At 47.3% G+C, this 25,947-nt stretch overlaps 1 protein-coding gene across 2 annotated transcripts in view; it reads left to right on the top strand.

Moving 5' to 3' along the window:
• The window catches only part of IPO8 (importin 8), a 650,601-nt gene that overhangs the window by 488,720 nt on the left and 135,934 nt on the right, over nucleotides 1-25,947 (top strand). For both annotated transcript variants that reach the window (XM_069228192.1, XM_069228193.1), the window contains exon 19: nucleotides 5,506-5,603. In XM_069228192.1, the coding sequence (XP_069084293.1) occupies nucleotides 5,506-5,603 (98 nt within the window). The remainder of the gene's footprint in view (nucleotides 1-5,505; nucleotides 5,604-25,947) is intronic.

The following is a 25,947-nucleotide window of genomic DNA, read 5'->3' as shown; positions in this document are numbered from 1 at the left end:
CCACCTGGACACGGGCCGTGGGCGTCAGGTGGAGAGTGGGCAGGACTGGCGGATCCGGGGCAGTTCTGGAGTCCTTTGCTGGAGTTTCTTTCTGGACAAGGCCGCTGTCCACAGGAGATCTTGGTCCTCTGGTGTGCAGGCAGTCCTCTGGAGGCTTTTCAAAGGTCGCTGGTCCTGCAGGATGCATCACCTTTTTGTAGCAGGGACTTCAGAAGCTGGAGACAGGCGGTAGGGCTGTGGCCAAATCAGTTGGTGTCTTCAGTCTTCTCTGCTGGGGTCAGCTAATCAGTCCTTCTTTCTTCTTGAGGTCGCCAGGAATCTGGTGAGCTGGTTTCAGGGAGGCACTTAAATCCTGGATTTAGGGGTGTTACAGGTATCAAGGGGCAATAGCCAATGGCTACTGTCCCTGGGGGTGACCTCATCTTTCCTGTACATGTGCTTGGTGAGGGGTCCCCCAGGGTGGCATAATACATGCTGCAGCCCTTGGAGACCTTACCTGGCCACAGGGGCTTTGGTACCATGGGTACCACTTACAAGGGACTTAACTGAGTGCCAGGGGAACAATGGTACAGTTTTTGGGAAAGAATACTGGTGCTAGGGCCTGGTTAGCAGGATCCCTTCACACTCTGTCAAGTCAGCATCAATATCTGGCAAAAAGTGGCAGGTAACCATGCTAAAAATGGGCACTTTCCTACACATTTTCTTTGAGGAACATTTTTATTGCTTTTTTGATTGTCCTTAGAACAAAGGGTAGATTTGCATGCATGCCTTTCCTTCGTTCTCAGAGTGGTGACTATCTTGAAATTGTTAACTCCGTTGTTTCTCTTCAATTCTTCATGAACTGCTGAGCAGTCTTTGCATACATCTTATTTAAAGTGGACTTTTTATGTATTAGTTGGCGATGACTGAGTGTACAAGGTGACCATGGAAATGTTGTTGGCAAATATCCTTATTGGGGTTGTCCAGAACTGTTTACAAATTCAATTCGCATTCTTTCTTATTGAGGATAATGCCAAGTTACTTTAGGAATGTTGATTAACCTTTTATGGTTACATTGTGGTGCTACATGTTATTCTGTTTACTTGGTTATCATATGAAGAGCTCCTCATCACTGAGAAATTCGGTTTCTTTTGTTTAATTGTAGATCTCCATTCTTTCCTCTAAAAGTGAATTTCAATTGTAGTGAATTTCATACTATATTTGAGGGTATATATTGGAACGTGGCACTGTGACTGCTGTTATGCCAGGCAACGTATAGGGAGGGGATTGCATCAATTAAAGGAAAACCCTTTTTCTGGGTTGTTTTTATTGTTATTGGTGATGAAGATCACCATTACTGTTTGGTAAGGAACCTTTGTTATGTTGCTTTGCAGTGTGCACATTAAACTGAACCATATCTAGGAGTGGTTCAGTGTCAGTGCATATATAGTGTAGCATGGCAGCTGTTTAGAGCATTGTCTAATACAGAAGTGCTAAAAGCAGAATAACAAAGTTGAACACCGGTCTGCAATTACGAGTGTGCCTTGTTATCTACCATGTTTTTGTAAGAAGTAAGTTCACAGAAGTACATTCACTTGAATCGTTTATTTTCTACTGACGGATTTCCTTGACCACACATCAAAGAAGGAAAATTTGGTGTTTGTATTTTAAAAATGGACAAGGACTGAAATAGGCAACCTCCTAGAAGCTTATGTTTTTAGGTCGAGCATTAGCGTTTGGCCTGCTGTATGCTAAAGTATACAATAGAATGAGTTTCAGCATTATGATTTTAGTTGCAGTGTCCTTCAAAAATCCTTGCTTGCTAGTGGTCAGTTCTGCCTCTTTGTCCTGCCTTTTTAGGGTCGAGCCTGCGTTGCATGCGCTCGCGCATGCGTATCTCAGCGAGATGCTTTAGTATTTAGAAAAGGGCTCGGAGCCCTGTCAACTTCACATCAGTTTTTTTTATTGGTTCGTGGGCTTGCCTAATAAAATCTGCTTGCTTTCATTAGTCGAAGGCACGCATATGTCATGCCTTTTCCGGTAGCTAGCCCTCCTTGAGCGCAGCGACCAAGTACCGAAAACATGCGAGGCTCGCTGTTTTCCATCGGGCTCGTGGACTTCTTTTTCTATAATTTACGAGCGCGATCTCGCTTGGCAGAAGTCGAGTGCTTTACATAGTTAATTTAACTTTTTATCGGGTTATGTACATAAATGCACTTTTGCCCGATAGGTGAAAAGTCGGGTTAGGAGTTTACAACGCGATCAGCTCTAACATGAGCAAACGCGAGACCCGTTGCATTGTAAATGCTTGTTTCACTTTGGGAGCAGCACAAAGTACTGTGTAATTACGCTATGTCCTGTTTATCTCTTCTGTAAGAGACTTTTTTTTTTGGCATTTGCCTGTCTCACCTCAACAGTGTGGGTGCTTGTTCAGCCCCTCCTCCTTACCAGCTCCCTCTGTAAACATAAACCAACAGCAGAGGGGGGCTTTTCCAGGGCCAGCTCACCCTGGCTTTCTTCCTTTTGTTATTTTCAGTCTGTCTGGCAATAAAAGTCCAGTCAGTAATTTACAACGCTATGAGCTCTAACTCGAGCAAACACAAGACTATTGCATTCCAAATGCTTGTTTTCTTGGTTGAATTGCTTCACTTGTTTATGTGCTCTCTTGTTGGCTGTGTTTGCATTACTTATTGAGCTATAGCCGCGCATGTGCTTCGGAATGAAAGGTTGTCTCCTGGCTTCAACTAAGCCCAGAGGAGGGGGTGACTTTGAGAAAACAGTTGCCTCTCTCTTTATGCTGACTAACGTGACCTGATCTGGTCAGTTTGGGTTCATTCGTTGCTCTTTTACGACTGCAACAGGCCAACAGCAACTCTACTATTGGCTAAGAGCTGACCAAAATCCTTATCTCTGACATGCAAGGGCAACAGAGTTTCTGCAGTAATTTATTTATAGTTTGTGCAGACGGAAATGTCTATTGCCTGTGAAAATCTGCTGATTTGTGGAAAAGCTGCTAAGCTCAAACTGGTTTGAAAAAGTTCGTAGAAAGCATTTCCATATATTTCGATACGTCTGTACACAAACGTTAACGGCAGATGACGACCTCCAGAGAGGGACGAGACAAGAGTTCCATGGACTCGGGTGCAAGCAAGGCAAATGTTCCCAGTTACTGCTGCACTGCTAGTGAAATGCAATAAACAAGGGCTATGGGTCCGGTGCTGCTGTACCTGCTGCACCATTAGTAGCCACGCCCCTGCCTCTAGGCACCCACCTGATAATTCCGGGTCCTGCAGGTTTTCCTCAGTTCAGGGCCCAGTAACTCGTAATGGCTGCAAACTGTGGAGGGGGCTGGCCTGAAACGATAACCGTAAGCCTAAAATATTTCCCCCTCCACTTAACTGACAATTTGTAGTGGCCTTTAAGTATTGTGACCAGAAGTCCCGGGTTTGCCAAGACAATCCCGGTTTTTCAACACCTGTCTCTGCAAATTTCACTTAATTTCACACCTGTCCCTGCTTTCAGCGAGGGTCAACTGAACACATCGAATGAGGAACCTTTCCATGCATGGCGGTGTAGAGCTAACGTTAAAACCGAAGATTTGTGTTTAAAAGGTTCCTTTAATTTCCGTAGTGTCACATTATCCGTGTTGGTTAGCTCTACATTAGCACTTCACCTGAAAAGCGCTGTGAAGAGGCCAGGGTTGGTTGCTTTATAGCGCTTTTTTAAAATCATCCCCTTATCAACCCCAAATTCTCATCGCTAGCCCAACCGATTGCCAAAGCCAATAGTTTTTGAGACCTGTTGGCTTTGCCAGCGCTAATTTACTTACATTTCAGCCATGCTGAGCTTGGACAGCACAAACTTCTTACAGTGACAGTTCAGCAGCCTGCTCGGGGTATATTAATACATTTAAAAGGCAGAGTTCTAAACAGCAGAGACAGTGTGCCTGACTCAAGGCGGGGCACTGCAGTACGTCTGCGCTGCTGTCTGTTGTCTATTGTTTGATGACTGCAGCTGTGCGGTACAGACCAGTGCCTGTTGAACTCACTGGATGTGCGTGTGAGTGCACTGGACTTGAAAGCAGCAATGTTGGCCTGTTGCTACCTCCTCCTGTCTAGCTTATGCAGTTGTTTTGCTTGGCATGAAAGGAATTTGACAGCCCATATCTGAAAGTACCATCACAACCACAACCATGGTAGAGAAACGACAGGACAGTTTATGGCGCTGCGCATCCCATCTGGCCTAAGACACAGTCAGTATTTGTGGTGTATTTGCAGTTTTGTTTTACTGTTGTCCTGTCTGTGGGTGATACATGGTAGGTCGCTGCATAAAATTATGTCGGTGTATTGGTTGTTGTGTGTTAAATGCTAGCACATAATCTTTCTTACAAACCTTGTCATTAAAAACACAAGACGTCTGATTTCTACAAAAATAATGCCCCTCCCTTCAAATGTATCCACACGGAAGTGTCACAGCCTGGTCTTGCAATATCACAGCTGTAACCTCCAGTCTCTCGGTTTTTGTACTTGACATTACCAAGTATTGTCCATAGAATGATAGCACTTCTGTCACTTTCTTTGTGTGACTTCAGTTTGCACTTGTCAGTACTCCAGTGTGGAAGCACTCCTGGCATCCAACTTTAGTTGCATAATTGATCGGTTTCCTTATCCACATTTTGATGCCACTTTACATGAGCTACATTACTGTCGTCGTTTTTCATGTGTGACATCAGTGTAGAAAATCCCACGAGTATCACAACTGTTATTCTTATGGTATTCCTGTTTTTTTGGTCGACTCCATCACTGGCATTTGCCTCACGTGACATCCCGCTGTCAGTCCTCTTGTATATCACCAAGGTCAATATCCACATTTGGTTAGAGCTCTTTCAATTTTCGTTTGTGGTTTTAACTCAAATATGACCTGATGCACCGTCACTGATGTCAGCTTCCATGCTTGATATCTCTGATAAGGTTGAGGATAGTGGTGCGCAAGCGTTGCTTTTCCGAAGTGTTATCTATTTGGGCTTTTAACCACGCCCATCACTATTGCTCGTTCATGGACTTGCCCTTCAAAATCCTTTATTTTCGTTGGTAAATGCTTTACGTTTGTCCCTCCTTGGGACCGTTTGGTTACCGCCTTGAACATTGATGCTGTTACACGGCTAATTGCACTTTTGCCGATACGCTTGACTGCAAGCGAACTTCTTTCTCCTTTTGTGTGTCTCCTTAACGCTCATAGCGAGGCACTTTGAATCAGCTCGCTTTTGTGAAACTGTATTACTTTTCATTTTCAATTTATGTGGCAAGAAAAGTCCGGTTCGGAGTTTACAATGCTAATAGCTCTAACTCAAGCAAATGCGAGACCCATTGCATTGCAAATGCTTGTTTAACTTGTGGTTGATGATGTTTTTTTTTTTTTTAACAAATACATTTTAATCATGACCTATGCATTTAAAGAAACTCTGTTGCTGGTCACATGGTAAACCTTCTTACTGATATACAATTGTTTCTTATTTTGTCTTTACAGATATGATGCCTCTTTTGCACAATTATGTTACAGTTGATACTGAAACTTTGTTGGCTAACCCTAAACACTTAGAAATAATATACACTATGTGTAAAAAGGTAAGAAATGTATTGTCTGTGTTTTTAACCAAATTGTAATATTGTCCTTAAGTGTGTTTCCAAACAACAGAGAAACAGTACACACCTTACTTCGTGTTCACTGTAGACGTGTTAATAAGTTAACCATTAACATATTAGTGACGAGGATAGGGTAAAGAACATATTTCATGTTTGTGTCATTGACTGAGTGAATCATTAACACACATTTCTAAATTTATTCTGATACTTCTAAACTCAGACTTGCATCTTAGAATATCCTCAAGTGCCTGACCATATCCGGGGAATGTTTTAGTAGTACTCCTGCATCCCAATAGCTGGGGCTGTGTGACCCATCGTGGCTTCATACTGCCCTGCGCGACCCATCGTGGCTTCATACTGCCCTGCGCGACCCATCATTACTCCATACTGCCCTGGAAGTGACCACGCAGAGCCACATTGAGCTGCAGCAATGTACTTCTTTCGATTTGCCACCTTCAGTGGTAGTTGTCCTCCTCTTGCCAGATACACCCTCCATGGAATCAATTTATGCCAGGCCCTGGGAAGGGTTTGTAACCTAGTATGGTGGCTGGCTTACTGATCCCTTGCAGACAAAGCGGTCAGCCAATCACATGTTTGTTTTGTCTCTAGCCCAGCAAGACCAGGCAGTAGGCATTTTGGAAGATTATTTGTCGCACCTATCGGCCTTTTTACATTTTCTCTCCTTCCTTATTGCGATTATGTCAACTTTTTTGTGTGAGTTAATTCCAGGCGCTTTCTGAGAAACTGCTCTACACCACCTTTTTTCTCAACAAATTAGTTGAGGCAGCGTTCTTACAGAAACTCTTAACTCCTTTCCGTGTTGGACAACCAATCACTCTATCATTGTTCTTTGCTCTCTCCACACTTCTCCAAGGAGGAAATTCTGCTCCGTTGGGTAAACCCCAATGGGGCTGTAAGCTTTTATATTAATCGAGTAGACAATCAACTTTTTGTGGCGTGTTCATGAGCCCTGAAAATGAAAGCTGTGCCGAAGTGAACCCTATAGAGGTGGATAGTCTTCTGCATTAAGATCTGCTTAGCACTGGGCCTTTCTGCTGCCCATCAATCAACTTTTCCACCTTCGGGGGTATCTGTAGGGGCAACGATTACCATTAGCAGCCCCCACAGGTGCAGCATTTCTATTGCAATGGCTGCAAAGGTAACTTGTACACCAGGCAGCCCAGTCTTCCACTCCCCCAGCTGCCGCCCCCTCCAAGTTTTGTTAACATGCCCTTATCAGCAGACAACCACTCTGTCAGAGGCAGGATTCAATACTTTTCTCCCAGGTGACAGGCAATAACTTCTGACATGTGAGTCCTGCAACTTGTTTGCAAGTGTTACACTTTACTGTTTCTGGAAACCCCACTGCACCTCCCACCACCCTCAGAATGGCTGACTATCTGTCCTTCTTGCAGGAGAAAAGTGGAGGCTCTTTTGGCGAGGGAGCAATAGAGAGGATCTAGTGTCAGAATTTGGTTGTGATTACCTCTTATTTTATGATGCCAAAAAAAAAAGACAGGGTCTCAGTCCCATATTTGACCTTTGCCCTCCTAATGCCTTTCCGAAAAAGGTGAAAGTCAAGATGCTCACCTTGGCCCAGATCTTGTCCCTACTCGACTGGAGACTGGATGGTAGCCCTAGACCTTCATGATGCTTATTTTCATATCCCAGTCCTGCATGCCTTCAGGCGTTAGCTGCAGTGCACAGTAGACCACAAGCATTTTTACTTTGCTGTGCATCTCCTGGTCTTACCTGTGCTCCTTGGGTGTTCATAAAAGTGATGGGGGTGATTGCACCACATCTTTGGAGGAAAAGGGTCCCCGTCTTCCCATACCTCGATAACTGGGTGTTAAAGTTGGGCTTGGCCCAGGTAGATGCCTCACATCTCCTGACTATGGTGAACCTCCTGACATATTTGGGATTCCCTATCAACGTGCAGAAGTCATACTACACTCCATCATAACATCTCCCCCTCATTGGAGCCATTCTAGACATTGTTCAGTTTGGCCCCTCTCAGCCAGAGAAGAGAGTCCTGGATATTCATGCTTTAATCGCAGTATTTCAACCTCTTTCCTGAATCTCATGGAGGATGAATGAGGCTGCGGAACCGATGACCTACCTACGACTGGACTACTGAACCATCGCATCTCTTTCCATAAGCCAGCCGGACCTCTCCGCTCTGCCCAGTAGGCACTTGCTACTATCCCACGAATCCAGAATACCGCTGCCGGAGTAAGATCTTTTGCATACCTCGTAGCTAAGAGCTGGAACAACCTACTCACACACCTCAGACAAAACCCATCACTCACCATCTTTAGGAAGAATCTCAAAGCATGGCTGTTTGAATGAGGGCCAGACCCACCACCAGCACCTTGAGACCCTCACGGATGAGTAGTTGTGCGTTATAAAAACTGATTGATTGATTGATTCATGACCTCCTGTATCCTGCTTGCCAAGGACGCCTGCTCTTGTGGGCTCTGCAGTGGGATCTGATGTTCTATTGGGCACAGCATAAGGGAAAATCTTTCTGATATAGTCCAGATTTTGCTGGAGACTGTAAATGTTCTGTGGTGGCTGCTGTAGTGCTATTGGGTCAGCTGTAGATTGCACTCACAGTGGTGACCAGTGCATCACATTTGCTTTGAGAAGGCCATCTGGGAGATGTGGAGATCAGATGTTTCTGGCAGAGGCACTGTTGTCTATCAGACTTCTGGGTCTGAAAATCTTCTGCTTGGTGTTGAAAGCCTTCCCGACCTCCATCAAAGGGATGATGATGCAGGTGCTTAAGGACAAAACCCCAGCTGTCCTACTGCAGCAAACAGGGCAGGGTGGGGTTGTTGAGCCTGTGCCAGCAGGCTTTGCAACTCTGGATGTTGTTAGACCACCAAGGATTTTTTTCTAGTGATACACCACCTGATGGGTTCCTTGACCATCAAGGCAGACAAACTTGACTAGATCTTTTTGCCACCGCCAAGAACTCACAATGTCAACACTTAACTGCGTTGGAGTTTCTGAGGCATTTATTGCTCTGAGACGTGTTCACTGTAGAATGGGGCTCAGGACTCCTATACGGTTTTCTTCCGACACCTCTCCTGCATGAGTTCTGAAGGAAATCAGGGTTGATCAGACCCAAGTCACCCTAGTGGCAGCGGATTGGGCAGAGAGTGTGATATCCAGAACCCTTGGACATGAGCATCTGTTCTCCAATCAGGCTGTCCCTTTATGAGTATCTCCTATCATAGCAGCAGGGCGGGAATCCTTCATTAGATTCTGCACATGCTCCACATCCAAGCTTGGAGGATGTGCAGTGGCATTTAAGCACTTTTGATGTTCCTCCTCAGGTTACAATAACGCAGGCTAGGCAAATTGACAGCAAGCGCGCACCTCAATTTATAAGGTATCAGACTGTATTGTATTCTTCAAAACATTATCTGGTGCTTCCATAGGAGTGTAATGATCATCAAACACTCCACTACACCAAACCTTCTGAACTTAAAAACGTGGTGCTTAATGCAGTTTCTGTCTCACAGAATGTGGGGAATGAGAACGGAATAGTGAAGCTGTCTTTTCGGTGTAGACTTTGATAGATGTTCTACTTGACACTTGTCTTCTTTTCTATCCTTTGCAGCATGTGGGGTGGCTCTTTTGATGTTGAAGGATCCTCATCAGAAACCATTTCAGAGATGGTTTTATGTTCAGAATGAGACCTTTTTTGAGGCCCTTCTTAGGTGCCTCTGAAAAGGTATCATGGTATTCACCCAAGATAATTTTGTCCTTTGCCTTGGACTTTTGGTGCCACAGGAACAGTCTTACTTCCTGGATTTTCGTGTAATATTTCCTCTAAGTCTTGCAGTCTTTAGTTAAATAAAAAGGTTTAAGCGGTAAATTCAGTCCGAGCCATTCCCATCATTGACTACATATTGAGAGATGGCGTTGGCCTTGTTCCACCATAGAAGAAGCGTAGAGCAATGGCATTTAAGCCCTCATTACAACCCTGGCGGTCGGACCGCCAACACAGACAGCCACTTTAACACTCCGACTGCCACGGCGGTAGAGACAAACACCGCAGCAGTAACCGACAACAGACAGGCGGAGGACAAAGTACCGCCCACCCTATCACAACAGGCCTATCCGCCACCTTTTCCGTGGCGGAACCAACGCTCTCAAAAGCACGGCAGAAACAGTACACAGAAGGGAAAACACTCACCTCTCGAAACCTAACGAGGAACCAGGACACCGTGGAGCCATAACTACACGTCCTGCCTATGCTGCTCTTCCTCCTGCTCTATCAGGAGCAGGACAGACGCCGTCGACGACCACAGTGAGTACTGCACCTACAACACAGGGGAGGGAGGGAGGGAAAAGAGAGTGACACACACACGCAATACCCCCACCCTCACTTACAACAACATACACACAAATACATGCAGCAACATTACATATACACCCCGCCACCCCCCGGAAGAACGCAAGGACAAAATGAAATGATTGTAACGATTGTAATCATGAAAAATCTGATAGTCAAAGTTCAAAATTCAGTATATACATATATGTACACCAACTAAACAAGTCCGGATAGTGTACCAATCATTGTCCATGGACCACTGGTCCCAAAATGCATTGGCGAAGCCCACACAAGATACCTGACTGGAAACGGAGAGAACACTGCTGGGGCATCAGATCGAAAATAAACAGGCACCTTAGGGGGAGAGGGACGGGGGCACCTCAGCCAGATGAACGCTTGACGCCACTGCTGCACGAGGGGGCTCCATGCCCATTGCTGTATCCTGGGGAGTGCAAAGCCACAGTCTCTCAAGTCTCTCCAGTGGGTGGTTTGCCCACTGCTTTATCCTGGGGAGTGCAAAGCCAGTCTCTCAAGTCTCTCCAGTGGGTGGTTTGCCCACTGCTTTATCCTAGGGAGTGCAAAGCCACAGTCTCTCAAGTGGATAACAGTCTCCACTGGTTCTGGAGGGGGCCTGGTGCCCAGAGTGCTTCATCCTGCCAAGGACTGAGGTAGTGGATGTCCTTCTCCACTGGTTCTGGAGGGGGCCTGGTGCCCAGAGTGCTTCATCCTGCCAAGGCCTGAGGTAGTGGATGTCATTCTCCACTGGTTCTGGATGGGGCCTGGTGCCCAGAGTGCTTCATCCTGCCAAGGACTGAGGTAGGGGATGTCATTCTCCACTGGTTCTGGAGGGGGCATGGTGTCCAGAGTGCTCCACGTGCAGTGTGGCCGGTACCATTCCCTCACCTGGGTGTGTGTGCCATGAGATTGCTGAGGAACAAGTAGCATGATACGCCATGGAGGCAGCAACATACCCCACACTGCTGCGGCTTCGCCTTCCATCTGCAGGTGCAAACAGTGATGGAAGCCATGCCTCATGGAAGCTGGGCAGGGTCCAAGAAATCTCCTCCAGCCTCAGACGACTGACCACTGGGGATGGTAGCCATGTCAGAGGTGGTGCCACTGTCCGAGCACGTCGCGGGGCTGGTGGCGTTGCTTGCGGCGGTGTCTGTGGCGTCGGTGCTGACGGTGCTGCTGGCGGTGCTGCATTGGTCAGCACCTGTTGAGGGACACAGCAGGATGTCTCCTGCAGCCTTGGTCGGCTGCCCACTGGGGAAGATGCTGGGGACTGTCACTGAGGCTGCAGACGTGCAGGTTGCGGTGCTGGTGCAGCTTGAGGTGTTCGCCGCCGTACAGGTTGGTGTTGTCATGGACAGAAGGGGTGACACTGGTCCCTCAGTTGGTGCCACCGTGCCCTGTTCTGACCTGCTCTTCTGCTTTTGTCCCTTCCCCACCTTTGATGGTGCCGCAGGTGTCTTACCACTATCCCCTTTTGTTTTTGCAGAGCCCTTGGTGGCTGATAGGTGCGGCTTCTCCCTCTGGGATGTGGGCACCTTCTTCACCTTGGCAGGTGGCGGAATGTCCTTGCTCTCGCTATGTGCCACACTGGCAGCCCTGATGGGTGGCGCACTCGATGACCCCGCGGTTGCTGGCACCACTGTGCCTGGGGATTTGGTGGCTGAGGTGCTTGGCTGGGACCTGGAAAGCCTGGCCCTAGGGGAAGGACGGGGGGGAGGTGAAGGGAAGAGGTCAAGGTTTGCCAGGAAAAGTTTTTTAGACACACTGGGATGGGAAGATGGAGGGGGTTTGGGAGTGGAGGAAGAGGTAGTGGTTGTAGGAGGTGTACGTTTGCTGAATTTGGGTGAAGGTGCATGGGCCTGAGGCAGTTGTGAGGTGGATGCCTTATTGGGTGGGTGTGTGCCTGCGTTTGTATACTTTGGGAGGAGTGCTCACAGACACACTGGGAGGAGACACAGGAGATGTGTGCATGATAGTGGGGGTGGTGAGTGCACATGAGCTGTGTGTGGTGATGGGCGTGCTGGTGATGGAGGCAGTGGATGAAGATGTAGTGCATGAAGGTGTGAGTGGAGACGAGACAGGGAGGGAGGAGGAGGACGTGGAGGAGGGGGGACACAGTGGAGGCAGTGGATGTTGGTGTGTCTGCATGGGGATGGTGCTTGTGTGAGTGCTTGTGGGATGTGTGGTGCTTATGTTTGCTTGAGCCACTTTTGTGTGTTGATGAGTGTGCATGCTGGTCTGATGGTGTGCTTGGGATAGGCTGAGGTACAGGGGATTGGGTCTGGGTGGAGGAAGTTGGAGGGGGGAGGCTGGACACAGGGACAATGGCTGCCATCAGTGCTGAGGCCAGAGCCTGAAATGCTCTCTGTTTGGCTGCCTGCCCAGTATAAATGCCCTCCAGGTATGCATTTGTTGGTTGCAAATGCCTCTCAACACCCTGGATGGCATTCAAAATGGTAGATTGCCCAACAGTCAGGTCAATAGCCTCCTCACTGAGGGCAGCAGGGCTGACTGGGCAGGGGCTGAGGTGCCTGGGGCAAAGGAGATGCCCACCCTCCTGGGTGAGCGGGCACAGGAAACACGCTGAGGGGCTGCTGGAAAGGTGGTGCTGGTAGGGGGGGGTGGTGGCTGTACCTGTTGATGCGGTGGGCACAGAGGTGCCTGCCACCGCAAGGGAGCTCCCATCAGAGGAGTCGCCGCTGTCACTGGTATATGCTCCTGTCCCTGTCGTGGATCTCCCATCGCCCTCTGTCCCACTGGTGGCTTCAGACTCTGTTGCTTCACCCTCCAGGGCCGAGTGGGTTGCAGCACTCTCCTGCTCCGGTGCCACTGCTCCTCCGCCTGATGATGCTATTGCACACAAGAACAGGGAGACAACAAAAAGGGGGGGAAAGACAGAAGAAAAACATGTTCAGTGCATGCAACACCACTACAGTTGGCGGACACAACACACAGTGCATGGCGTAGTGCTGAGGGCTGCTACCTAACAGTTCCTAGAAAATTCACATGCCCATGGGGTACGAGGCCTAAGCCCAATTGCTGCACACCTGGAAGTCACAGGAACCATCAAACATGTTGGAATCATACCCCAAGGCTTTTGCAAGCATTGGTTGTATGATTCCATGCACTCTGGGGGCTCCACAGTGGACCCTTAGTACTGCCACCTCACAGACAGGTTTCTGCCCTCCTGTTTCTCAAGCAGCTCGAGCCCAGGAAGGCAGAACAAAGGATTTCCTTTGGGAGGGGGGTGTTACACCCTCTCCCATAGGAAATAGGTGTTACAGGCATGGGAGGGGTAGCCTCCCAGAGACTCTGGAAATGCTTTGAAGGGCTCAGATGGTGCCCTCCTTGCATAATCCAGTGTACACCGGTTCAGGGACCCCCAGTCCCTGCTCTGGCACGAAACTGGACAAAGGAAAGGGGAGTGACCACTCTCCTGTTTATCACCACCCCAGGGGTGGTGCCAAGAGCTCCTCCAGAGTGTCCCTGGGTTTTGCCATCTTGGATTCCAAGGTGGTGGGGCACTCTGGGAGCATCTGAGTGGCCAGTGCCAGCAGGTGATGTCAGAGCCCTCCCCTGATAGGTGCTTACCTGTGTAGCTGACCAATCCCCCTTTTCAGGGCTATTTAGGGTCTCTCAGCTGGGTGTTTCCTCAGATTCAACTTGCAAGACTGTAGCAGGAATCCTCTGCATCCTTTGCTTCACCGTCTACGACGAAACTGCATCTGGACCCTCCAGGAACTCTACAAACTGCAACAAAAAGCAAAGACGACTTCTGCAACATTGTATCTTCAGCTCCTGCCAGCAACTGCAACTGTTTTCTGGTCGTGCATCCTCCGAGGACTGCCTGTGTTCGGCCTGCACCAGAAGAATGAAGGAATCTTCTTTGAAGTGAAGGAGTCACTACCCTACTTCAGCAGGCACCCTTCTGCAGCGACGATCGCTGGGTTGGGTCCCCGCTCCTGATGAAGTGTGTGGATCCAGCATCACGGGTGGTAGAATGAAACGGTCATGAAGTCCTACTGTCCAACTTCAATATAGGTAAGAGCTTGCCTCCCCACACCAGACAATACCCCCGTGCACCGCATGTTTTGCAGTTGCCAAGGCTTGTTGGCATCCTTCCACGAAGTTCTTCATGCACCACGCAGCTTCGGCCCCCAGCACTCTATCCTGCAATGCACAGCTTCCTGCGTGGTTCTCCGGCAGCATTGGATCCCTTTGCGTAGTGCTGCGTGGGCCTCCTTTTGCACCTTCTTTGTCCCCGTTCTGTGGGACTCCTGTGCGCGCTGCCTGGTCTTCTGAGGGCTCTCTGAGTTGCTGAGAGCTGCCTCTGTCTCCCTCTCCTGGGTAGAGGCCACCAGGTCCCTCCTGGTCCCGGGCAGCGCCATTTCCTGCTAACCGCGAGCTTTGCGTGTGCCAAGGCTTGTTGGTGGAATCCAGTGACGCAAACCAGACTACAATCATCCATCTGCAATGGGACATTGTCTGCACCAACCAGGAACGGGCATTCGTCGTCTTGGGTGCAGTACTGACTGCTGTTCTTTCTTCACTGGTGGTTCTTCTTTTGCACCTTCGTCCAGATTAGCAGGGGCTCCTCTTCTCCCTGGACTCTTCAGTGCTTCTTGGACTTGGTCCCTTCTTCCACCGGTCTTCAGGTCCAGGAATCTATCGGTGGTGATTTGCACTCTTCTGGTTCTTGCAAAATCTTCTATCACATGTTCTTGTGTGTCCTAGGAAAGTTATTGTGATTTACTCCTGCTTTTTTGGGCGAGTTCTATTATTTACCTTTCGTGTTTTCTTTCACTCCCAGCGCGCCTCTACACACTACACTTGCCTAGGTGGGAAAACCTAGGCAACATTCCGCTATTTTAGTATGTGGTTTGTGTTCCCCCAGGCCCATTTCTAACTATTGTGATTTTCACAATTTCCACTGTTTTCTCGCTGTTTGTACAGCTATTACTGCATTCCAGTGTGTATATACTGTGTATATTACTTACATCCTAAGGGAGTATAGTCACTAAGATATTTTTTGGCATTTGTGTCACCAAAATAAAGTACCTTTGTTTTTGTAGTACTGAATATTTTCTTTTATGCTTTTATGTGTTTGAGTACTGTGTGACTACAGTGGTATTGCATGAGTTTTGCATGCCTCCTAGTTAGGCCTTGGCTGCTCATCCAAACTACCCCTAGACTGCCTGGCTTCTAGACACTGATTACATTTCACTAAAAAGGGATAACTGAAATTGGTACAAGGGCTAAGTACCATAGTTACCCACTACAAACCAAGCCAGCCCCCTACAGACACGGGCCAAGGGCGTTGGATGCAAAGGGGTCAAGACTCACGCATCCAAAGTGAGGTGGGAGTCCATGGTTGTAGGTTGTGCCACCCTAAGGTACCCCTTAATAAGGTACCTAACAAATGTACACTGGCTTTGCAGATTGTGTGTGTTGGTGGGAAGAAAAAGGCAAAGTCGACAGGGCATCCCTCTCAATGTGCCATGCCCACAAAACACTGCCTGTGGCATAGGTAACTCCCACCTCTGGCAGATCTTACAGCCCTACGTCATGGTGCACTGTACCACAGGTGAGGGCATAGTTGCATGAGCAGTATGCCCCTACAGTGTCTAAGTCCATTCTTAGACATTGTAAGTGCAATGTGTTCATATTAAGTATATGGTCTGGGAATCTGGGTCCTCCCTGCACCCCCACGGCAATGCTTGCAGAAAGAATCCAGAGGCTCCCCCTGATGGCGACTGCCCAGTAAAAAAGAACCCGACGCCTGGAAGGAGCACTGCATCCGCAGCCCCCAGGCCCAAGAGGAACCAACTACTGATGCAGGAGTGACCAGCAGGTGGCTCTCATATTTGCCCAGTCGGTGGCTGGCCCGAGAAGCCCCCCTGTGCCCTGCCTGCATCACCATCCCCGAGTCCCTCCATTGAAACCAACGCAAAATCTGACACCTACTTTGCACACTGCACCAGGCTGCCCCTGTGCCGCTGAGGGTGTATTTGGTGTGTCTGTTTGGATCTCCCCCCACCCCCTTGCTCTACAAAACCCCCCTGGTATGCTCCTCGAGGATGCAGGTACTTACCTGCCAGCAGACTGAAACCGGGGCACCCCTAGTCTCCATAGACGCCTATGTTATTTGGGCCTCTCTTTGACCTCTGCACCTGACCGACCCTGTGTTGCTGGTGCTGGGTGTTTGGGGTTGACTGGAACCCCCAACAGTGGGCTGCCTATGCCCCAGAGACTGAACTTGAAAGTGCCTTACTTATCTGCTAAACTAACTTGTACTTAACTCCCCCAGGAACTGTTGAATTTTGCAGTGTCCACTTTTAAAATAGCTTATTGCCATTTTTGACAAAACTGTGTACATTACTGTTTTCATTCAACGTCCTATATTTACCTAAGCCAAGTACCTTACAATATATGTATTTACTTGAATTCTGAATCTTGTGGTTCTAAAATAAAATAAGAAAATAATATATTTGTCTATATAAAAACCTATTGGCCTGGAGTTAAGTCTTTGAGTGTGTTTTCCCATTTATTGCCTGTGTGTGTACAACAAATGCTTAACACTACCCTCTGATACGCCTACTGCTCGACCACACTACCACAAATGGAGCATTAGTATTATCTATTATTGCCACTAGCAACCTCTAAGGGGAACCCTTGGACACTGTGCACACTATCTCTCACTTTGAGATAGTATATACAGAGCCAACTTCCTACACCCTCATAAATTTTTGTCCACATAAGCTACCCACACCAGATTTGTGTCCTTTTTTTTCTCCAAAATCCTAAGGATTCTAGGTACCCAGAATTTGTTGGTTCCCCTGAAGGAGACCAAGAAATTAGCCGCGATACAGTGAAAATTTTGTTTAAAAAAAAAAAGAAAAATGGGAAAAAATAGGCTGCAGAAGAAGGCTTTTTCCCCTGAAAATGGCATCAACAAAGGGTTTACGGTGCTAAAATCACCATCTTCCCAGCTTTCAGGAACAGGCAGACTTGAATCAGAAAACCACATTTTTCAACACAAATTTGGCATTTTACTGGGACATTCCCATTTTTACTATTTTTTGTGCTTTCAGCCTCCTTCCAGTTAGTGACAGAAATGGGTGTGAAACCAATGCTGGATCCCAGAAACCTAAACATTTCTGAAAAGTAGACAACATTCTGATTTCAGCAAGGGGTAATTTGTGTAGATCCTACAAGGTTTTCCTACAGAAAATAACAGCTGAATTTTTTTTTTATTGAAATTGAGGTGAAAAAAACTGCCAGTTTTCCTGTAATGTCAGATTTTTGGAAGCAATATACCGTTACGTCTGCTGGACTCTTCTGGTTGCGGGGACATATAGGGCTTGTAGGTTCATCAAGAACCCTAGGTATCAAGCGCCAATAAATGTGCTGCACCTTGCAATGGTTTTCGTTGTATACTGGGTATGCAGCAAGTCATTTGGTGAAATATAAAGACTGAAAAATAGGTATCAAGGAAACCTTTGTATTTCCAAAATGGGATAAGGTGTTGAGAAGCAGTGGTTATTTGCACATCTCCGAATTCCGGGGTGCCAATACTAGCATGTGAATTACAGGCCATTTCTCAAATAGACGTCTTTTTTACACATTGTCTTACATTTTTAAGGAAAAAAATGTAGAGAAAGACAAGAGGCAATAACACTTGTTTTGCTATTCTGTGTTCCCCCAAGTCTCCCGATTAAAAATGGTACCTCACTTGCATGGGTAGGCCTATTGCCCGCGGCAGGAATCGCAACATGGACATATCACATTTTTACATTGAAATCTGACGTGATTTTTGCAAAGTGCCTAACTGTGGATTTTGGCCTTTAGCTCAGCCTGCACCTAGGAAAACCTACCAAACCAGCTCATTTTTGAAAACTAGACACCTAGGGAAATCCACGATGGGGTGACTTGTGGGGCTCTCACAGGGTTCTGTTACCCAGAATCCTTTGCAAACCTCAAAATTTGGCCAAAAAACACTTTTCCGGTGACAGAAAGTTCTGGAATCTGAGAGGGGCCACAAATTGCTTTCCACCCAGCATTCTCCCAAAGTCTCCAGATAAAAATGGTACCTCACTTGTGTGGGTAGGCCTAGTGCCTGCGAAAAGAAATGCCCCAAAACACTATGTGGACACATCAAAATTATAAAATACTAAACTACCTGTTTTTGAGGGGGGTGGGGGACCTGCGTATTTGGTTCTGTGCTCATCAGCTATATAGGGAAATCTACCAAACCTAAACATTTCTGAAAACTAGACACCCAAGGGAATCCAGGGAGGTGTGACTTGCGTGGATCCCATAATGTTTTCTTACCCAGAATCCTCAGCAAACCTCAAATTTAGCTAAAAAAATCGTTTTTTTTCCACATTTCTGTGTGGGATTACCGTACAGGGACAAATTTCCTACCACCCAATGTTCCCCTCAGTCTCCAGTTAAAAATGATACCTCACTTGTGTAGGTGGGCCCAAGTGCCTGTGACAGGGAAGAGCCAAAAACATGTAAAAAAATGAGGGGGAACCAAAGCGGGTCCTAAAGGGCAGTTTGAAAATAAACGTTTTTAGGTTGACAAGTGGGGCAGAATTTGTATCGGTATAGATAAGACAATGCTGGGTGGTAGGAATATTGTGGATTACTGCAGATTCCGGAAGGTTCCATCACAAAAATGCGGGGAAAATTTGTGATTTTAAGCAAAGTTGAAGGTTTGCAGGGCATTGTGTGTAAAAACAAAACAAAACAAAAAAAGAATGGTGCGGGGTGCATGTGAAACACACCTCCCTGGACTCACCCAGATGTTTAGTTTTCAGATGTGTCTAGGTCTCGTAGATTTTCCTAGATGGCAGCGTCCCAAAGTCCAAAAAGTGCAGCCCTCACCATTCCAAGTTGGACGATTTTGAGAGTTAGACATGCCCCAAATGTAAAACCAAAACCCAAAATAATCAGATGTCCTCTTGCTTGCCAGGGGATAAGATGCTTTAGTGTGCTGGGGGAGAGCTGAAAGACTGTCCCCCCCACCTCCTCATTTGGGGTGGAGGCATAACCATCCCACTATTTTTTATTTTTGTTTAATTCCCTGGCACCTAGTAGGCTTTCTGCCCCTGGGTAGTGGATTGGAGGTAGTTGCCCCATTTGCCCAGCAATAGGCAAAACAACTTTGTACCCATTTATTTGGGGGCAGGGGTATGGCCATACCCCCACCCTCTTGTTTTTTTAAATCTTCCTTGGGTTTCCGGTCTCCCCCCCCCCCCCCCCCCCCTTCCAAAGTTGGTTACATTCCTGGCCTCTGAGCGCCACAGCAAAGTACATAAAAACCTCGTCCACAGCACTCAAGGGGTTAAGGATGTTTTTATTACAGCTGCTGCTTTTCCTAGGGGAAAAAGTATATTTATATGCCACATGATTGTTATTGTTGTCTTTAACTTCTTTTTAAAGAGCGCAATTTTTCCTGCAAGAGATAAACATTTTATGTATGTATTATAATGTAGGTCTGGTTGGAATACACATTTGCATGGTAAGAGGTTCCGCTCAATGGCTTGTTATGCTGCTCTGTGTTCTAACAGTGTAGAGCGTGCAGTTTCAATCTCCATATAAGAAGAAATAGATTTATGTTCACTAACTAATTTGGTAATACTGTCCTACGGTAATGGGTAGTGTTTCTTACCCATGTTTTCTTGTTTTTATGATGAGATTGTCATGGCCCCTTCCACAGCATTGACGGGGTGTTCATACATGAGTTCACATCCCGTTAAGGGAGCATGTAGTTTAATATTCACTTTTATTAGTCTGCCTCTGTAGGAAAGTGTATCTTTTGACAGGGTCACCTTGCCCCTATACACACACACACTTGTTGCCTGGTTTCTGGTGCAATTGTGACTGAAAGTGCACTGGGTCTGTACTTAGCAGGTCCCCAGTGCCAGATCTTTTTCCCTAAAACTGCAGTAGTTTTTGCCAATTCTCAAGCATAGTTCAGGCATAGTAAGTGAACAGTGCAGCCATTTTAGGTACATGTGCTGGACACCGGTCATTCTGAGTTCCCCAGCCACATCATGGCTTCATTGACAATAGGGATGTTTGGTGTCAAACCTCTCATATTAATAAACCCTCACTGAATCCAGGGTTGGATTTATTAATACATTCACTCAGAGGGCACCTTAGAGGTTACCCCTTGAAACCTACCAAATCTTAGATTGGGCACTGACTGGTCAGAACCAGTGCAGCAACTTTAGACAGAGTTTTGTCCCCCTGAGGTGAGAGCTAGTGCTCACTTTTGCCGGCAGGACTGGTGGGAAAATTAGGTAAATTAGGAGTGCCCACTCCATGCCAGTCCTACCCCTAGGGTGGACGAGCTGAAGTGGACACTACCTTTTAAGATTCTGCTTCTTGTGTGGAAGCAATTTGGCCAATAGGGTTAGGGCTATGCCCACCTCCCTAAGGAAGTGGTCATAGAAAGGGTGTAGTCACCCTAGAGGTGAGTAGCCCACTGGCTATCACCTGCCACTCCCTATAGACCCCTAAATTTAGTATTAAGATGGCAACCCTGAGCCCTGGAATCAGCTTCCTGTCGACCTAAGAAGAGCTGGACACCACAGAAGTTGCCCAGCCGATAAGACTGACACACCAGCTAACTTGCCCCCAGCCCTACAAGCCTGTCTGAAGCCTTCAAAGAACCTGTGGCCAGAAAACCACTGTCCTGCAGCCCAGGTACCTCCAAGGCCTTGGGAGGACTGCCTACTTTCAATAAAGAACAAGGACTCCCGTGGACAGCAGACCTGTCCAAAAGAAACATCTCCAAAGAAGAAAGAAGTCTGCCTGAGGAACTGCAAGACCGCTTCCTGCAACCAACTCTGCACGCCACGGCCCAAGTCCAAGTTGGGACTCAATTTAAGACGTGTGCTTTTGTTATCTGATTTTTAGACGGGTGCTTTTTGTTATTTGATGTAGGGATGAAATCTATTGATTGCTATCGTACAGGGTTTTGGGTGGATTCCCTGATTTAAGCAGCATTGGATGGTGAGATAATTTAGGAATATTGGATATAATGTAGTGTATGGTGAGCGCCAGATCTCCTTACAAACCACCCCAGTGTTATTATTTCTAGTCCAAGTGGCCCACCAGTCCAGTGAAGGTTCCCCAGCTCTTCTGATCCAGAGTCCAACATGGGCTGACCCCTCCCGGACTACACAGCAATGCCTGCAGTCTAAATCCAAGGTCTCCCCCTGACCGTGACCTGCCCGGTAAGTTGTTTACGACACCAAAAGACACCCCTGCACCTGGTCTCCCTGGATCTTGGGTGTAGGGGGCTGTCTCAGTATATGGTGTACACCTATAGGTGAGGGACCCTGTACTGAGTCCATGCAACCCTTAGTGATACTGAAGGTAACTTGTTCTTCTGTTCCGTAATGTCTGTACCCAAACACCTAGGTGATCCCAGAGCCACCGGCGAGGAGTCAGCGGCGTAATTAAGCATATCGACCTTATAAACCCCAGTTCTAGCAGAGTACAGGTCCTTATAATAATGAAGGAATGCAGAATTGTTCCTCTCTCGCGTGATGATCCAGATGTTCCAGCCTCGATCCTGGATCTTGGTGAGAGCTGCTGAGTTGTTTGGCATTTTGGCTTGTTGGACTCATACATTCTGTTTGTCCTCTTTGCCAGGTGACATATGAGGGCTCTGCATTGGCATCTGAAGTCTTAGTGGAACCAGCAATAAGAACACCTGTTAGATGTCATCCAGGATTTGGCAGAAACTGCACAAGCTCTGCAGTGGTGGGCTGCTCACCCGCAACTTGACCAGCGGCAGACTTCTCTCCCTTCCCACCAATAGCTGGAGGTGGTCCCTGATGTGTCCCTGCTGTGCTTTGTGAGGTCATCTGGGAGAGATGGAGCCAGCTCCACATAAATCTGTTGTAACTGTGGATAGTCTGCCTGGCGTTGAAGGTTTTCCTGCTATCCATCAAGGGCAGGCTGGCTTTCACTGTCCTAAACACTGCCTTGGTAAATTTGCAGCAGCTAAGGCAGAGTGGGGACCCGGTCCAGCGCCAAGACTGGCCTTGCCTCTGTATTTGGTTGGACTATCAGTGTGTGTCACTGATAGTGAACAATCTAGTGTGATCTTAAAGCACCTGGATGGATGAGTTCAGCCAATGATGCCTGACAGATCACAAATGGTGGTTGCAGCCAGAGGTTGCGTAGGACATCTTCCAACAGTGGGGAGAGCCGTTGCTGGATAGTTACCATCGTTGAGAATGGGCACTGTCAACATCTGTACATTGGAGTTCCCAAGAATGCGGTCTGTAGAAAACGTATTCAGGACACATTGAAGCAAAGGATCCTTGTACTCCTTTCTGCCCTGCCTGTCGTGCCCCATTCTGAAAAAGGTCAAGAATTAACATATCCAAGATCTCATTGAGGCACAATATTGGGCCAAGAAACCATGCCACCTGAAACTTATGGAAATGGGTATCTGTGCTCCGGTCAGCTATCACTTGAGAAGGATCTTCTATCACAGTAGCAGGGCAAGGTTCTGCACCCTAACGTGCGCAGTCTACACCTCCATGTGTGTCGACTAAGCTGTTGCAGTTGACTGTGTTCAATCTACCATCTGAGGTTGTTGATTTCATCCTTGTAGCCAGGGGTCCCTCTACAGAGTCAATTTATGTTGGGACAAATGTATGCCCTGGTGTATGCAGTCTGCAACGCAGATCACTTACAAGTCTAATTCAATCTATTCTCTAAAGCTTTCCTGAAAATCTTGTTATGCGTTTCAAACACTGATAGCGGCCTGTATACCTTACAATACGTTGCTCTGCCATTTGTTTTGAGCAACATTACTATTCTTGCTTCCCTCAACGAATCCTGCAACTTCCCCGATCTCTATCTTCCCACAAGACCTGCCCTTATTCCCCTAATTCCAACAAGACTGGCCGATATTCCAACAAATCCTTTGTGTAGTTCTGTTGTGAGCCCATCCTCCAGTCCAGTTATGTTTGCTTCTTGAAACAGATCTTCAATCCTTTCTTGTTGCTGGTGATCACAGAGTTACTTTTAATTCTTTCAAGTAGTTAAAAATTATGTTATGTATACCTGCTGGGTAGAGTGCCAATTTACCTTGTTCATGGTCTAATGTGTAATAAGCCTGGAAGGTTTTTCCCCTTGCTGTCTAAGAGGTATAAAACCTGTGCATTCAGGCCTTCTGCCTTAACATACCATGGCATACGGGATATTGTAACTGGGCAGTTAGCTGGTAACATTCCATGTCTGGGAGCATAGCAACACACACCTGTTTTCCTCTTTAAAATAATCAATACCAGCCCTGTTGCGGGCTCTAGCCCACATTAGCTTACATATCAACTTTTAAAGCCTTATCTGTCCTTGCAGTAATAGTGAAAGTGTTAGCTAAAACACAATCATTCTTTGTATATTCAGTCTGCGGCCTGCCCTAAATCACATCACTAAACACATAAATGGTTCAGTCTTCCAGCTTTTCATGGTCTGTGGAAGGTTAGCTGCTCCCACTTGCTGCAGGTCCTCAATCGGGTACAGAAGGGTTTTAGGCAGTTTAGTTGAAGACCCAAAGCATTGACAAATAATGTTATCTATTCTAATAGGGCACATACTAAGGTTTCTGGACAATCGAGGTAAAAGTAGCATTTTGTCGTACAGTGGTGCAGCCATCTATGTATGATCTGTGCGTATGCTATGCCCCTTCAGTTTCAGCCAGAGCAGGTCAGTCAATGTCGCAATTGTCAAGAGAGTTGCAAGCAGGCAGGGTTTTGCACAAAAGTTCACAGCTCTTCTGATGTTCTCACCAGGCAGTGACTCTTCTTCATCATTATTCTCTTGATTCGTCAATTCTGAGTTCTTGGGTTCAGGGGTGCCGCCTAAATACTCAATTTAGGCATGTTAAGGGGAGTGGCAGGTAGCAGCTAATGGGATGCATACCTTTAGGGTGACTAAACCCTCTGTATAACCACTTTTGGTGGGAAGTGGGCATAACCCGAATCCTAGAATGCTAAATCCGTCCAAAACAGATGGAGGAATCTGAAAAATGGTGTCTACATCAGATAGTCCACCATAGGTGTGTGACTGGCATGATGGGGGCACACCTCCTAATCTTACTAATATTCCCGCCAATCTTGCCACGAAGAAGTGGGGTCAGGACAGTGGGGCGGTCATCTCCTTTATCTGGGGAGACCTGGGTTGCATTACAATGGTGGCTTGGCCTTTGAAGTTTCCTGCCCTGGAATGCACATCCTGCATGGAGGAGATGTCAACACCTCCGCCCAGAACAGGCTTTGTTCCTGCCCTCCAAGAGCATAGGCTTTCACCTCAGGAGGTCAGTAACGTGACTATGGTTGCTGAACTGGTTGAGACCAGTCAGTCAACACGCTAGCAGCCGGTAGGTTTTTCAGGGCATACCTCTAAGGTGCCCTCTGGGTACATGTATTAATAAATCCATCACCGGGTTCAGTGAGTGTAGGAAGTTGGCTCTGTATATACTATCTCAAAGTGAGAGATAGTGTGCACAGAGTACAAGGGTTCCCCTTAGAGGTAAGATAGTGGCAAAATTAGATAATTCTAATGCTCTATTTTAAGCATTTGTTGTACACACACAGGCAATAAATGAGGAACACACACTCAAAGTCTTAACTCCAGGCCAATAGTTTTTATATAGAAAAATATATTTTCTTAATTTATTTTTCAAGATTTGAAGTAAATACATAAAATGCAAGGTACTCCACACAGGTAAGTTAGGAACTTTGAATTAGAGCAATAGCATACACAGTTTTAGTTAAAATGGCAACAAGCTATTTAAAAAGTGGACACAGTGCAAAAATCAACAGTTCCTGGGGGAGGTAAGAAATGGTTAGTTTGTCAGGTAAGTAAGACACTTACAAGTCTACGTTCCTGGGCATAGGCAGCCCACCGTTGGGGGTTCAAGGCAACCCCAAAGTTACCACACCAGCAGCACAGGGCCGGCCAGGTGCAGAGGTCAAAGAGGTGCCCAAAACACATAGGCACCTATGAAGAACAGGGGCGCTCCGGTTCCAGGTTACCAGCAGGTAAGTACCCGCGTCCTTGGAGGGCAGACCAGGGGGGTTTTGTAGAGCACTTGGGGGGACACAAGTAGGCACACAACACACCCTCAGTGTCACAGGGGCGGCCGGGTGCAGTGTGCAAAGGAGGCGTCCGGTTTTGTATAGGAAACAATAGAGGGGACCCGGGGGTCACTCAAGCGATGCAGGCATGGCACAGGGGGGCTTCTCGGGCCAGCCACCGACTGGGCTAGGCAGAGGGTCGCCTGGTGGTCACTCCGGCACAGAAGTTCGGTTCCTTCAGGTCCTGGGGGCTGCGGGTGCAGTGCTTGGTCCAGGTGTCGAGTTCCCGTGTTACAGGCAGTTGCGGTCAGGGGGAGCCTCTGGATTCTCTCTGCATGCGTCGCTGTGGGGGCCCAGGGGGGTCGTCTCGGGCTACTCACGAGGTCACAGTCGCCTGGGAGTCCTCCCTGTAGTGTTGGTTCTCGGTAGCTCAAACCGGGGGCGTCAGATGCAGAGGGTGAAGTCTCACGCTTCCGGTGGGACGAGTGAGATCTTTAAAAGTTGTTAGAAAGTTGCAAAAATGTTGCTGTAGGTGAACAGTGCCGCTGTTCCCTGGAGTTTCTTTGTCCTTCGGTTTTCAGGGCAGTCCTTTGAGGCTTCAGAGGTCGCTGGTCCCTGTCGGATGCATTGCTGTTGCAGTCCTTCTTCTTTTTTCAGGTTGCAGGAATCTGATTTGCTGGGTTCTGGGGTGCCCCTAAATACTGAATTTAGGGGTGTGTTTAGGTCATGAGGGCAGTAGCCAATAGCTACTGTCCTGGAGGGTGGCTACTCCCTCTTTGTGCCTCCTCCCTTAGAGGAGGGGTAGACATCCCTAATCCTATTGGGGGAATCCTCCAATCTCAAGATGGAGGAT

Source organism: Pleurodeles waltl, chromosome 4_1, assembly GCF_031143425.1.
Source record: "Pleurodeles waltl isolate 20211129_DDA chromosome 4_1, aPleWal1.hap1.20221129, whole genome shotgun sequence".
NCBI classification, from domain to species: domain Eukaryota; kingdom Metazoa; phylum Chordata; class Amphibia; order Caudata; family Salamandridae; genus Pleurodeles; species Pleurodeles waltl.
Note: the sequence above shows the minus strand (reverse complement) of the source record. Positions and strands in the feature narration are given on the sequence as shown.